The sequence below is a fragment of the Anser cygnoides genome, chromosome 5 (assembly GCF_040182565.1).
Source record: "Anser cygnoides isolate HZ-2024a breed goose chromosome 5, Taihu_goose_T2T_genome, whole genome shotgun sequence".
NCBI classification, from domain to species: domain Eukaryota; kingdom Metazoa; phylum Chordata; class Aves; order Anseriformes; family Anatidae; genus Anser; species Anser cygnoides.
In genome coordinates this window covers 28,330,370-28,344,923 of record NC_089877.1, presented here as the reverse complement: position 1 = coordinate 28,344,923, position 14,554 = coordinate 28,330,370, and the positions used below count along the sequence as shown (strand labels likewise).

The 14,554-nt window shown below is 37.3% G+C and overlaps 1 protein-coding gene across 39 annotated transcripts in view; it reads right to left on the bottom strand.

Annotated features, from left to right (window-relative positions):
- Positions 1 to 14,554, bottom strand: part of GPHN (gephyrin) — a 366,964-nt gene that overhangs the window by 167,145 nt on the left and 185,265 nt on the right. For all 39 annotated transcript variants that reach the window (XR_010832041.1, XR_010832042.1, XM_066998532.1 and 36 more), the window contains one exon: positions 4,641 to 4,698. Coding sequence is in view for 35 of the 39 variants with exons in the window: in XM_066998532.1 (XP_066854633.1) it covers positions 4,641 to 4,698 (58 nt within the window). In the remaining 4 variants the exon portion in view is untranslated. The remainder of the gene's footprint in view (positions 1 to 4,640; positions 4,699 to 14,554) is intronic.

Genomic DNA, 14,554 nt, shown 5'->3' with positions numbered 1-14,554 from the left:
AGTGTTCTGCCTAAGATATAATTACATGCATTAACAAAATCAATGCATCTGCATTCTTGTTTTCCCCATAACTTATTTTGAGCTGTAAAAGAAGTTAATCTACCACCTTTTCAAGAATATATGGAAATGCTGTCAAAATGACTTCTTATTTATTTGTCATGGTAATTACTGCTCTCTGCCTAATAAAGTACCCCCCTTTGCCATTCAAGTAAGCAGTTTACTTTGCAAGGACTATCAGAAAACATGATTATTCAACTCCTAGAAATTAATTCAGCAACCTGTCAAGATAAATCATATAATAATAACGGAGCTATTCTTCTTGCATATTCTACCACATCAAAACCCTTAATATTTCATATTTAAAATAGGGGAGGGGTACTTTTGAAGCAAAATAGCTCTCAACTATTGTGCATGGAAGAAGATTATGTCCTCTCCACATGTAACATTCCAATAATCTCACTTGCTTTCTCTTTTATTTCCTCCTCTCCTTTTTCAGAGAATCATAGAATATCCCGAGTTGGAAGGGACCGATAAGGATCATCACGTCCAACTCTTGGCACCGCACAGGTCTGACCAAAAGTTTAGACCATGTGACTAAGTGCACAGTCCGATCGCTTCTTAAATTCAGACAGGCTTGGTGCAGTGGCTACTTCACTGGGGAGCCTGTTCCAGTGTGCAACCACCCTCTCGGTGAAGAACCTCTTCCTGATGTCCAGCCTAAACCTCCCCTGCCTCAGCTTGACACCGTTCCTGTGGGTCCTATCACTGGTGTTTATGGAGAAAAGGTCCCCTGCCTCCCCACTCCCCCTCACGAGGAAGTTGTAGACTGCGATGAGGTCCCCCCTCAGCCTCCTCTTCTCCAGGCTGAACAGGCCCAGTGACCTCAGCCGCTCCTCATACATCTTCCCCTCCAGGCCCTTCACCATCTTCATCGCCCTCCTCTGGACACTCTCCAACAGCTTAATGTCCTTTTTGTACTGTGGTGCCCAGAACTGCACACAGTACTCGAGGTGAGGCCGCACCAGCGCAGAGTAGAGTGGGACAATCCCTTCCCTCGACTGACTAGCAATGCCGTGCTTGATGCACCCCAGGATACGGTTGGCCCTCCTGGCTGCCAGGGCACACTGCTGGCTCATATTCAGCTTGCAGTCAACCACAGCCCCCAGATCCCTCTCTGCAGGGCTGCTCTCCAGCGTCTCGTCACCCAGTCAGTATGTATAGCCAGGGTTGCCCCGTCCCAGGTGCAGGACCCAGCACTTGCTTTTGTTAAACTTCATGTGGTTGGTGATTGCCCAGCTCTCCAATCTGTCCAGATCTCCCTGCAAGGCCTTTCCACCCTCAGCCAAGTCCACAACTCCTCCAAGTTTGGTGTCATCAGCAAATTTCCTCAAAACACCTTCTAGTCCTACATCCAAATCATTTATAAAAACATTGAAGAGGACTGGCCCTAAAATGGAACCTTGAGGGACCCCACTAGCGACCATCCGCCAGCCTGATGTGGCCCCATTTACCACGACCCTTTGAGCCCTGCCCATCAGCCAATTGCTCACCCATTGCATGATGTTTTTGTTTAGCTGTATGCTGGACATTTTGTCCAGTACGATCCTATGGGAAACCGTGTCAAAAGCTTTGCTGAAGTCCAAAAAGATCACATCGGCTGGTTTCCCTTGATCGACTAGATGGGTGATCTTATCATAAAAGGAAATCAAATTTGTTAGGCAGGACCTACCCCTCGTGAACCCATGTTGGCTGGGAGTTTTTTTTAATTCCTTTTTTTTTTTTTTTTCTAAATATCCCTCTATTAAGGGAATTCCAAGCACTTAAAATCTAGAAGGCTACAAAGTCCAAAGACTCTACATCCAGCAAAACAGCAGAAAAAAGCTCCAGAAATATTAGAAACTGTCCCTAACCCTGAAAAAGATTACACCTTATGTGCCCACTTTTGCTGTTTTCCGATACTCACTGGCACAGGGAACTTGGATGATACATTTCCCCTAAACCCTGCTCCATCACTTTAACTCTCATTAAACTTCAAGTCTCACTTCCTCTTGGCCTTTTTGATTTTTAACCAGGTTGTTTTAACTTTCACTGTCTTACATAACACGTGAAACTGAGCACATGGTTGCTATTAAGGAGGTTAATATAGATCTAAAGATATATATCTGTGCCTTCTTTTTGATTATGTCAGAGTAAATTAATCAAAAAATGGGTTTACCCTTTTGAAACAGCACTTTGACACTTAGAGGTTCTATCATTTGTTGCTTATTTCAGAGATGAAAGCTACTTCAAATCATGTAATATTGATATCAAATACTGGATTATACAAGCTGTTCTCCAAGTCACACTAGACACCAAAAGGTTTGCCTGGAGAAAGTTTCTGAAGTTAAGACTCCCCCTATCTTTGCTGCAAGGTACTCAGTCTCCCTGTTTGGCAGCTAGTATTCAAATATACGTAAAAATATTTTTCCATATTTGATAATAGATTTGTCTATTATACTTGCTACTATTGCGTCACGGTATTTTCCATCAGTGCCTTATTTCCTATGAATAACATCTGCTGTATTACAGCTTGAGAAGTTCAATCAGATAAGGTGTGATAGGAGGTTGACTTCTGTCACAACTTAAAAAAACACATTATCTGAACAAAGCAAGACAGTTACCAGAAACAAGTAAAGCGGGTCATTTTTTCCAGTCATGTTAAATAGGCCTGACTTAGAACAAAACAATCCTCCCTTCACACTTACAAGCTGGCATAACAGAGATCAATGAGGAAGGTTCTTAACCCCTTTGATGCTCCCTAGGATCTCAGGCATTTAAACTGAACACCAGCTGAGTAAGAGAGAGCAGAAAAATCAGAACAGGCCTCCTTAGCAGGCGTGGGGAAAGGCACATTCTGGTGACTATTGATCACACCTAACACAGTAGCTTCCTAAAAAAAAAAATTCTTTCTTATTTCCTAGCACTCCATTTTTCTTTGTTCACTGAATTCTGCTTGCACAATGAAGCCAGAAATATCAGCTTCATTTTCTCTGTCTTAAACATTAAGAAATCCAAACCCATTGACATTTTGCTATATTAAAGGAGGAAGTCTGTAGTTTTTGTGATTTTTGTTTTTATAGTTTTGGTGGTGCAGTTCTCAAAATGTCACGAAAATATTAATCAACTTCATTAAGTTTTGAAAACCTTTCTTTCTTTCTTTTTTTCTAATACCAAAGGCTAAATGTTGGATCTACCCTAATAAATCGCATTACTCTTAATAATTCCGAATAGAGGAGTCTGTGAATCTCAGAGGTGGGAAATAAATTCTGATTTTGATCATGATGGTGATGGCACTTGATTCTGATGCAGATACACTGTATTTACTTCCATTGTATTGTAATTTACTTGTATTTACTGTATTTACTTGTTTGGTGTTCTTTGAGGAGAAATAAGTCCTCACAACTTTATACACTGCAAAATCACGTCTAGATCAAATGATTATGCAACCACTTCCATTTACTAGATTTTACACTATTCTTGAATCTCTTTGCACAGCTGAAAACAAATATGTGAAACAGCACAACGGATTAAGTTATCCTCATCAGCAAGTAATTGGTCAGAATAATTAAATGCTAATCCAAAGGATTGCTGATAAAGAACCAGTTACACAGACCATGTTACCAGATCAAGGCCAAATTCTCATACAACACCAATCTTTTACTCCACTCAAGAACAAAACTGACACAAATTGCTAAAGTACTTGGCATGAGTGGACTCAGCTAAAGTAAATTTTGTTAAAATGCATATTGCATTGGAGGTAAGCTTTAATATTTATTGTTGTCACCCCTCTAAATCAAAGACCTGTTGATGGTTTTGAGTATCAAAGATTTCATTCTATCCCCTTTTAAGACAGAGATAATAATGAAAGAACTGAACCTGCTTTTGATCTCAGAAGCAAAAGGACTCTAAATTTGTATGTATTTATTTTTATGTCAATGTTGACAAGAGTCCTGCATCTGTATTCAGGTATCTAAACATAGATGCACTGATTTACACAAGTTTTTGGCATCAACCCTACTGAAGTCCACTTAAGCTGAAGGTAAACGGGACTTCTAAAATTCTCTTTTAGATGCCTATAAATGGATCTAAGGATTTTACTATTGACACCACTTCTCTTTTTTTTTTCTATGACACTAGATTAGAATTGAGTAGACAATAAAATGTTCCAGCAGTGTAAATATAATAATCAATTAATAAACTGGAAGAAAACGATTATTAACAAAATTATTCATTAGTAAAAAAAACTAAGATTTAAATGGACAATTTTTAATGTTTTGGATGTATAAAAGATATCAGGATGAATACTTACAGAAAATATGTTTTATTGATTTAAAGAGGGACTTAAAACACCTGGAAAGGACAAATGTTCAATTTCATTTTTAATTTTTGAGATATTTTTTCAGATAGTAATCAGTTCAGATAATTAATATTTATAATTATTCTTGTTTCCTATCTTCATAATTTGTCAAACAGTATATTAAAGAAAGGTCATATACTCTTGGTGTGTCTTAAAGCAAGAAACAACATGGACTTTTTTTATGCAGCATTTCTGTAATTCTCCAAGCAAATAAATTCAATGTTGAAAGGTAGTAATACTGTACCTTGATTTCTTCTATTTCGTCTGGCACTATCTTGTATGCAGATATAGTCCCACCCAACCTGAAATTGGGAGAAGAAAATATTCTCAAAACCAGTAACACAAAGCACAGCATGCTAATGGTGCCATGAGTCATTCCAAAACACGGAAATCCCTCCTACCAACTAGGAGGTAAACCCCACCAAGCCCCAAAGCAACAGCAAAAAAACAAAACAAAACACCTTTCCTTTCTTCTTCACGTGATTAAAATAAGCATTAGAAACAAGGTGCCTTCAGTAGAGTGAAAGGGAAGAATTAGATTAACCAAGCAGAACTACCATCACCAGGATGTTATTCTGTATATTAACTGCCATCAGCCACCATATTCTACTATTTCATTTGTTTTCTAAGTTGTACAGATGAGTTTAAATATTTAAAGCCTGAGAAATTTTGTGCCCAGTGTTTCACTGAACTGCTATAGTGACTTAAATGTATCCAAAACCAATTCTAGATATTGACATTTTTTTAATTGTACAGACATCACAAACCACATAGACTCCATGGCTTCCATGTTTGAAGTCTCTGGAGATCATGATTAGTAATAAAAAGTGCAATGGTAGGCACTGATCTAGAAAAACAGTTTTTTCATTCCACATTGAACTTGCTGAATAGCTACAACAAAAGGCAGTTTTTTGCCTGCGTCCTGCAAAAGGTTGTAGTTAAAAATCATTCATACACTGAGGATGCATAAATAGCATCTACTATATACATAGTGGTAAATCCTTGATGGCTAATATTATATTTTCCCCAGAGACATGCAAACATGGCTTATTTTATTTTATGAAGCAGCATCACTGATAGTGACAATTCAGATCTAAAAATATAATGGCATTAATGACCTCCCTGCTGGCTCTGTACAGCAACACTAGTGCTTTTCTGGGTCCTACAGAAACAGAAATCACATACGAAACTATTTATTGTAAAGCCATGGACAGCTATCAAATGTGTATCTGTATTATCCCCGTTATGAGATGTTTCCTTACAACTGTCAGCATTTCTACATCGATATATTTCCTTATATTTTATCTTGAAATTATTACACATATTGCTTACTCAACCTAAAAGGGGAAGAAAAGACTAACAGAGAAAGTACATTTCGAATTTCCCCTAAGTCCTGCCTACCAAATTTCTACAGGCAAGTCACTCTCAAAATTGAACAGTTTGAAGGCTTTAGACAGAAGATAGTCTGCTTAGGAAAAGTCACTTCTAAAGCTCACCACTGTTCCAAGTAATACCAGCTGTGATTACCAAGGTAGAGACAGGATCCAAACACTGCAACGTTCAAACTGATCATGAATCGGACAAAGCACAGTGATGGTTCTCCCCATGTCCCCTGCAACTTCCACAGCTGCTCATCATCAATGCAGTGGAACATGGGAGAAAACAGAGGCTTTTTTTTCACCACAGCAAGTACAAATGTGAGCTTTTACTCTTCACTGCATCCTTCTTTGTTCAAATGGCACTGCCAGGGATAACTGCAAGAAATTGGTTGTAACATCATGACAAAGGCTTCCCTCATCACACCATGACAAGGAATGGCTCCAATGTGGTGCACGTTAGAATTGCACATGAGCAGTCCTATTGCATGAAGTCCATAGGAAAATGTTTTTTCAGTTGTTTCTGATCCATTCCTGCCTGCATGCTGCAGTACCCACAAAGTAACTTCTTTGACTTTGCATCCTCTAGCAGAAGGGAAGGACAGAGCCTCTGCTGCCAGAACTCCACCAGAGGGAATTCTTTATTGGCCACCCCTGGCACAAGCACTTCCTTGGAATAAGTCAGGATTTTATTTTTTTTTTAAATGAAAATAATAATTGACGCAGTAAACTCGTCTGGCTTGCTTAAGCCATTAATTAGCATCATTTTCTGCAAATACTTCTGCAAAATTTTGTGTCAAGAGTTTACGATACTCTAAAACTGCCAAGCTGCAATCCAAATTCTGGCACATTTTAAAGTAGTTGTGTATTCCTGAATTGGACATTTTTCTTGATGAAACAGCTAAATGCAATATCATTGAAAATGGCAGTTATCACACTTTCATGCTTCTGAAAGTGAAAGATAAATGAAAAGTTATGCTACTGTTAAATAAAGTCTCTCACCTATAGCTTCAGATCTCCACATCTATCTTAATACATTTCCAATCCTATAATGACAGCTTTAACTTGGAAATCCAGACTACACAAATAAATAATAGCAAACTTGAAATTGTAAAAGAATAATAGGCACATAAATATTCAATTCTATGTATGCTTCAGAGCCAAAGCAAAGCTCTTAAATAAGTCTATCCTTTCTTCATTTCAGAACATTAAATTTCCCTTCATTTATAACTACTGGAAGGGAGATCCACTACAGCAGATTGCACGTTAAATATGGTACTATAGCGGACATAATAAGGATATTTGACTTTGCCTACAAAGTTTGGCTGTGAGTTTCACACAACTTTCAAGGCAGCACACACAGTAGGAGGATCCAGTTAACACAGCCTTAACAGCTGAATGAGAAAAAATGATTTAAGCTGCCTATTTAGCAGCCTATGAGTTCAATAACGGTTCAATAACAATAACGGACAGATAAAATTTAGAACTCTGTTTTTTTTTTTTGTGGTGTTTCTGCAAAATGTCTTGATAAATTTCACTTTCATGCACAAAATATTATACCGTATAATTCACTTGTTAAAGGCAGAAGCAGTTGTGAAATATGCTGCATACTATTCACTCAAAAGTCATAAATCACAGTTTATTCCAACCTCGTGGTAAATACTCTGAAAAGAGATTTGAAAGTGCTTAGTTTTGTGTTACCGTATCGTTACTACAAATCTCCCACAATCAGATAAGCCCATAATGTAAGGGACTACACAATGTCAGACTCATACATAAAAAAGTTACCGAGAAAAAAAAACGTTGTGATGAATGTTAAGGAAGAACAGTAAACTCAAGGCAGAAAATGAAATTATTGAAAATCAATCAGCATACCTGACGTAAGGAAAACATTAGATTTCAAAGATTTCTCTGAATTACACTTAGGCATCACTATCGACCGCAACCTGTCTGGAATTTTGCTTGTTATTTTGCGAATCCTCAATTTGAACACTGACACTCGAAAGAACAGAGGCTCAACAGGAGGTTCCAGCTATACAATGTACCTACAGAATGAATGATACACAGCGGTGTGAGGCAGAGTACCTGCCCTTGAAATTCATTTTGTCATTTTCTTGAGAGCAATCTCTCTTTGCAGATTGGTTTTGTTCACAGGCTACCAGAACATTTTACATTAACTTTTTTTTGATCACAGTATTTCAAGAAGCAATTACACTGCAATCAGAGAAGCAAAGGATAAGCTAGCATGAGTACACATTAACTACTGCAGGTTTTGTACACCAGAATATAATGCAGCAAAAAACATCTTAGAAGGGCCAGAACTCAGTTCAACAGGGACTCGTTTTTTGTACAGATTCACTCTTCACCTTTCACACAGTCTGATTTTATTATTACATTTTTCTCCAGTTGAACAACATAACTTCCAGCATCCTGGGACACAAATGGCATTTTCTCCCAGAACAAGTACATAACCAACCAAAAGCAAAGCTAAATATACTGCCAGTTACTTCCATTAAGCTGAAAAAGTAGTCCCAAACTTCATCCGCAGAGACTTAATGCTCTAAGTCATTCTCTTCCAAACTGTAATATTCTCTCACTATAGCAAGCCACATGATTTAACAGTGAAATTATTTGAAATACTAGTTAGCTCTAGTTTTTTATGTGTATATACATCAGATAATTTCTGAAAGGTGCCACAATTTATATTCACATTTCTATGGACATCCATCTCATCAGGTCTGTATATACATAACACAGACACTCCAATTCTCTAATTCCTTTGAAGAAGAAGTGAAATTATTCCTAGATGTAGAAATTAGAACTGACACACTAAAAGCAAAAGAACCACAGCTTACATTGGGTTAAACTGGTTAAGGTCTTTGAGAAGAGAATAAAAAGAGATAGGACATAAATTCCATAAAAATCATTATGAAATAAGAAATCTCATATAAATGCTTGCACAACAATTTGTGAAAGAATACAAACTTTTTGTCTTTTTTAAGGAAACTATTTTAGAAAAAAAGGGCATCTCAGGATGACATGTAATGCACAGACTGGGTTCAAAGGAAGTTCACAAAAAGGATTTAAAAGAATGTTGAAAGAAGAGTTTCTATAGCAACCTAAGAAATTAGCAAAATACAGGAGAAATACAGAAGTGATGTCAATACAGTAGTATTGTAACAGATGGAAGCTTTATTATTTCACAAACTAAATCACAATATCACTGAACAGGGAAAACTTGAATTTCATCCAAGTTACGGAAAGTTAAAACCAGGAGGAACTGTGCTCAAATGGAGGCAAGAAACAAAGAACCACAGCCCAAACACACTGTTAATAAATTGAAAGAGAACTCAAAATAACAGTTTAGTAAAAAATAAAACACAACTGTTAGTAAGGATAAACTATCTGTTCTTTTAATACAAAAACCTTCGGTGACCTGTTTGCTGTATATTTCAATGTGCTAACTAAAACAGAAACTGAGTTTCTCGTTGTTTTAAAATATTTATTCTGGATATAAGGTTAAAATTGTCACCACGTTATCTTCCATATAATTACAAGTTGGACTTTGGACTGGTTTGCCCTTGTGCCCCTTTGTGTATGTATGTTGCACTACATTATCAGTGCATAATTACTACATGTGCTTCTGCAAGACACCTGTGAACCCGGACTGAACCAATATCGTTCATCATTCAGCTTTTATAATATGAATTCTGACCAAAGAGACGAACATGATCTTAATACACAGTTCCACATTCAGTGACTGCCATAAGAAGCTGAGCCATTGACTCATATGCTAACTTAATAACTGAGTCATACTGAATGCAATAAAGTCAAATTTCTAAAAATATCAGTGCAGCCAGCTTGGCTGCTGTCATTTGCTGAAGTTCTCCAATGCCACTTTAATTACCATTAATCTTTCTTCAGATACATCACTCTGTCTAAATGATAGCAAGTTGTCACTAAACCTCCCAGTAAAACTCTGCTTCCTCTTAAAAGGAAAGCAAAACACAGAACTCCTCTCTTTTTTATTTATTTTTTTTTATTATTATTATTTTTTTATTACCTACCATCAGTTATGTTTTGACTGATTTATAAACCAAGCAGAACATTTAAGGGAGAAGGTCCTTGTGAGCAGACCAAGTGACTGGGAGCCAGGCTGTCCATTGCTACTTCTAAGGGCATGGTCATTTTATCACAGGCTGCTGAATGAACACACATTTATACGTAATGCTACTCCTACCAGAGCAAACTGACCAGGACAGCACTTGAAGCCTACCCAGCTGGGCTAGCTTAACAGTGACCCATGAGACATCAGCAAAGCACCGTGTCCTGGATCGCACGTACAGCTACACGTCCACGGCGTATCCCAGGGAAAGAGGGAGCAGAATGTAACGTCAGAGGAACTGTGCCTTCCGCTACCTGCAACAGCACACAGTAGCGCACACACAAAGCTACTTTAATTGATACTAGTTTCTACTGACCTTTCAGAAATTGTTAAAACGCACTGAGAGGAGGTAGTAAGAAGGCATACATACTATTTTGGGCTCCCTTCCTACACAAGAGAACATTGGCAGCTAGAGAAAGTATGGCGAGAGCTCACATCCCTGGCTGCATGCCACTGATGAATTCTGCAAAGCAGCCTGTAAAGTGCTTTGGGAAGACAGCTGTGCTTACCTCAAGGTGCGTGTGGGGAATTACATGATGAAGATTCACTACATGTATTCTTTTTTAAAAATGAATCCAATAAATAGATCCTTGCAAATCTTTTTTTTTTCCTTTTCTGTTTCTTTTTCTGTTTCTTTCTCTGTTTCCTTTTCTTCTTCTTCTTCCTTTTTTATTTTCTTTTCCTTTTCTTCCTCTTCTTCTTTTCTTCACAGAGGAACGACTGTACTATGCTCCAGCTGATTGGTAATCTAACTATGGAAATCGTACATTAAATCAAACAGACAGAAATGTCAGCTAGATTTAAGTAAAAACGTGTTCAGTGACTTTGAAAGTTCCCACCGGGGCATCAGATGCTTGACCAGCCAGCTCATTAAACAACATGAGCAAGATCTGAAATTTCCAGAGAGAAAAATATGCAGAAACGGACCAAAATCATTACCACAGAAACTGTCACATTCTCACCACTTAGACAAAGGCATATATATTTCATACTTATGCTGGGATTTAGTTGGTAGACTGAGGACTTTGAAAGCACTGTATTAAGTATTTATAGTAAGGGCCAAGACAATAATAAAGTTTGATCTTACTTTGTCCTGTAGGAAACACTAGGGTAAGGCAAAGCATGTATTTGCATTTTTTTCTAGCAAGTACATACCTGGGAAAGACACACAGCATTGGCATACAGATTGCTAGCAATTGCCTGTCACAAAATCCTCATGGACCTCAACTGAAAGCAAATTTTTTGGGTGCCTGAAAGTGACCCTTCTGCCTCTCATGGAAGACACTGCAAATTAAGGGATTTATGCAATTTGATAAGGAAATGAAAGATTCCGCTAGAAAATTACCATAACAGCTTGCAGAAACTCATGCAGAAGGATAAAGCTATTTTTGCTGACGCTCCTATCACTTCAGCTGAGCTCTATTTGCTTCTATCCAAATGTAAAAGAGAGAGCATCTGAATCCGATGGGAAGAACGAACAGATTCCTCCTAGGAGGAGAAGTTGATCCACAACTAGTAGAAATAGTAAAGCTTGCTTTCTTATAAACTAGCAATGAGCACCTCCCCACAGACTTTCAGTATCCATTAAAAAAATGGATTTTGAAAATACGGCCCTCTTCACCTAACAAAATCTTCACTTACCAAAATACCTTCATTTTTTTTTTTACCACGCATATACACTTCTCACACCCCACTACAATACCATCATTTTCTTCCCACTAACTTCTGTGTTTATTTTCCCTTCCATTTCCTAGACAGTCGAGGTAAAAAACTACATAGCACTAAGTCTGTGTGCATGCTTATGCCAAAGCTAATAAATATTAAATGTTTGTTCTAAAATAAGATGAAGTTTGGATAAGATATGTAAAAACAGAAGACGGAATAGTGGAAATGCACGGACCCCTGATGTTGGAGAATAAGCTGGAATGAATTGCAAATGATAGGTTGACAGGAGCAATCACAGTCCATTCTACGATCAGGCAGGAAAGCATCCACAAAATCTCTTCATTCAAAAAAATACCAATAATGACTAAACACAAGAACAGGACGACCCAAACTCAGGAAGAAAAACACCTGGATATGAATATGTGGAAATGGTTTGATCATTCTGGATTCTAGATCATTTTGGTCTTTCACAATTAAGTAAATCACAGAGCATATGGAAGACTGTCATAAATTTTAAATATGTATTTTTTAAATCCTACAATTTTGAAATTACATGAATGATAGTGTCAGAAGTGTCATGAAAGAATGTCAGAGATGAGCGGCATTTGTAAGTGAACAGGGCTAATTACAGGGTCAGTGACTTGTGTAAAATCAAATAGCGAAGGCCCAGAAAAAAAAAGAAAAAAAAAAAGAAAAAAAAAGAAAAAAAAGAAAAGCCCCACCACTTCCAAGTGCTTTTTCTTTTTTGCATTCTGGATTCTAAACAATTCATTGGAAATGAATGTTCATATGTTCATTCTCCTTTCCTACAACATCTGTGTCTAAAAACAGTACAAACTGCAAGCCTCTGAAACTCCGGGATGCAGAGATACAAAACACTGTTGTTATTCTTGAAGGACAAAATAATTCTTCACAGTATTTCACCCTCCCAAAGCTCTAATGTCTCATTTCTCTCCAACACATTCCAGAAGATATAAAGCACAAATATAATCCAGTATATGATTAAAGGCAGTTTTGTTGTCTGAATTTCTCTAGACAGTTAAATTCAGAGGCAGAATTTGCTGTTTTTTTCTTTCCCTTTTTTTTTTTCTAAACACATTATATATATTATATATTCTCACATTTATATGGCCATGTGCAGCCTAAATGGGAGAACTAATCTGTGTTTAAATCACTGACGTGACCCAACAGATTTGTAATGTATGCTATGGGTTGGGGAATGTGGAAGGAAAAAAACAATTGTTCAGCCAGAGAATGGAGTCATACTATCAGAACAACTCGATCCCTCCTTCCTCATACCTAGGGGGAACCTTCTCTAGACAAATAGCATTATTGCCAATACTGAAAGTGACATTTTATTCCATGTCTAACACAGTTTTCGCCATTCCAGGTAACTTGCAGTTATCTTTAAAGTCAATATCTGTTCTGTACAGCTGCTTGTAAAATACTTCTGTAAGTTTCAAACTGAAGTTTTTGAAAAATATTTGGTTTTTTTTTTTGTATATTATTAACTACAAAGGTTTTCAGTGCTCTTATTTTTGTTTTCTGTAGTTATCATTCCCTTATTTCTTTGTATCTAATCACTTAACTGGCAATAAAATGTTTTGAGATGAATTTAAAACTACTGATGTATTGTCTCTGCTATTCATGTCACAACTCATTAAAAAATGGCTCTTTCAATATTCAGACACGTGGTAGGAAGGGGACATGTGGACCTTTTAGAGGTCTTTCGTTAAGTGTGGATTTATGCATTTTCTTTCATTCAGGTACTAAAAGTAAAAGTATTTCTAAACAGCTTGCACAAATATAATCCATTTGTGAAAAGTAATTGTTTACTTGCAGCTGTAAGTCACCCTGTAAGGCATTATCAGCTACATTCTCCTGCCATCTATTTTGCGTGATGTTCTCTTAAAAGTAAAAATTAAAGCTAGATACAGTGATCCCCTCTGTCTCCATTTTGCCACAGGCCATTTCTTCTTTATTACTGTTCCACTACAAGTAAGATATTTAGAAAGAAGGGTAATCCACCTCACAGTGACTGAAGTGTTTTTTGTTTGTTTGTTTGTTTTTTAAGATATGACTGTAGAAGGTTACTGAGCACATTATACACCATCACATTTCTTCGGATGACAGTGACCGTAACGTCCCCCATAACCTCAACATGTCTCTAGATCAAATATCTTGATATAGATGAAGAGGAGTGAAAACAAACATGGCATTTATATATCTGTAAAATAAGTAATTTTCTTCAAGTGTAGTCATTTATATTCCATGACAGCAAGTCATGGTCAACTTGCGAAAAGATAGCAGAAGTGACAGAAGGGTATCTCTTCCAAAGCAGAAGTGTAGTCTGGAAGTCTCCGTCACATAACAGGGTCTTCACAAACAACAACTCCACAGAGGTTTTCAAAAAATTTTAAAAAGAACAGAGACCTCCCAACTTCCAGCATGCTCATATTGGTGTCGTCTTCCAACTAACAATCAATTTCATACATCTCTAGAGTAGTCTTGAAAGAAACTCATCCTGCAGTCCTACTGGCAAATACCACAGATAGCTTATACGTATTTCTACGCATCTGAAATATCACGTTAACTGGTATTGTAGACTCACATCAGAAAACATTAAGCAACGTAGATTTTGCTTCCACTGTAGAGCTAGAACAACCATAAGACTATAATACCTGTCTATCAGTCGCCAATGACTAACACCACCAACACTAACACAGCCAATACTTAGCACGGCACTTGCAGAGCCACAATGCACAAGGGAATTCAAAGATGGTTAGGACAACTCTACCTGTAAAAAGGTACTAACAGCAGCAGAGCATATGCATGCCCCTCACAGACCTAAAAAATATATGAATATCCTAAAAAATACATGAATTTGTATACAGAGATACCCGGGCTTTATGACTAGAATCCATTCAGATCACTGTAAGAAATTAATTTTCT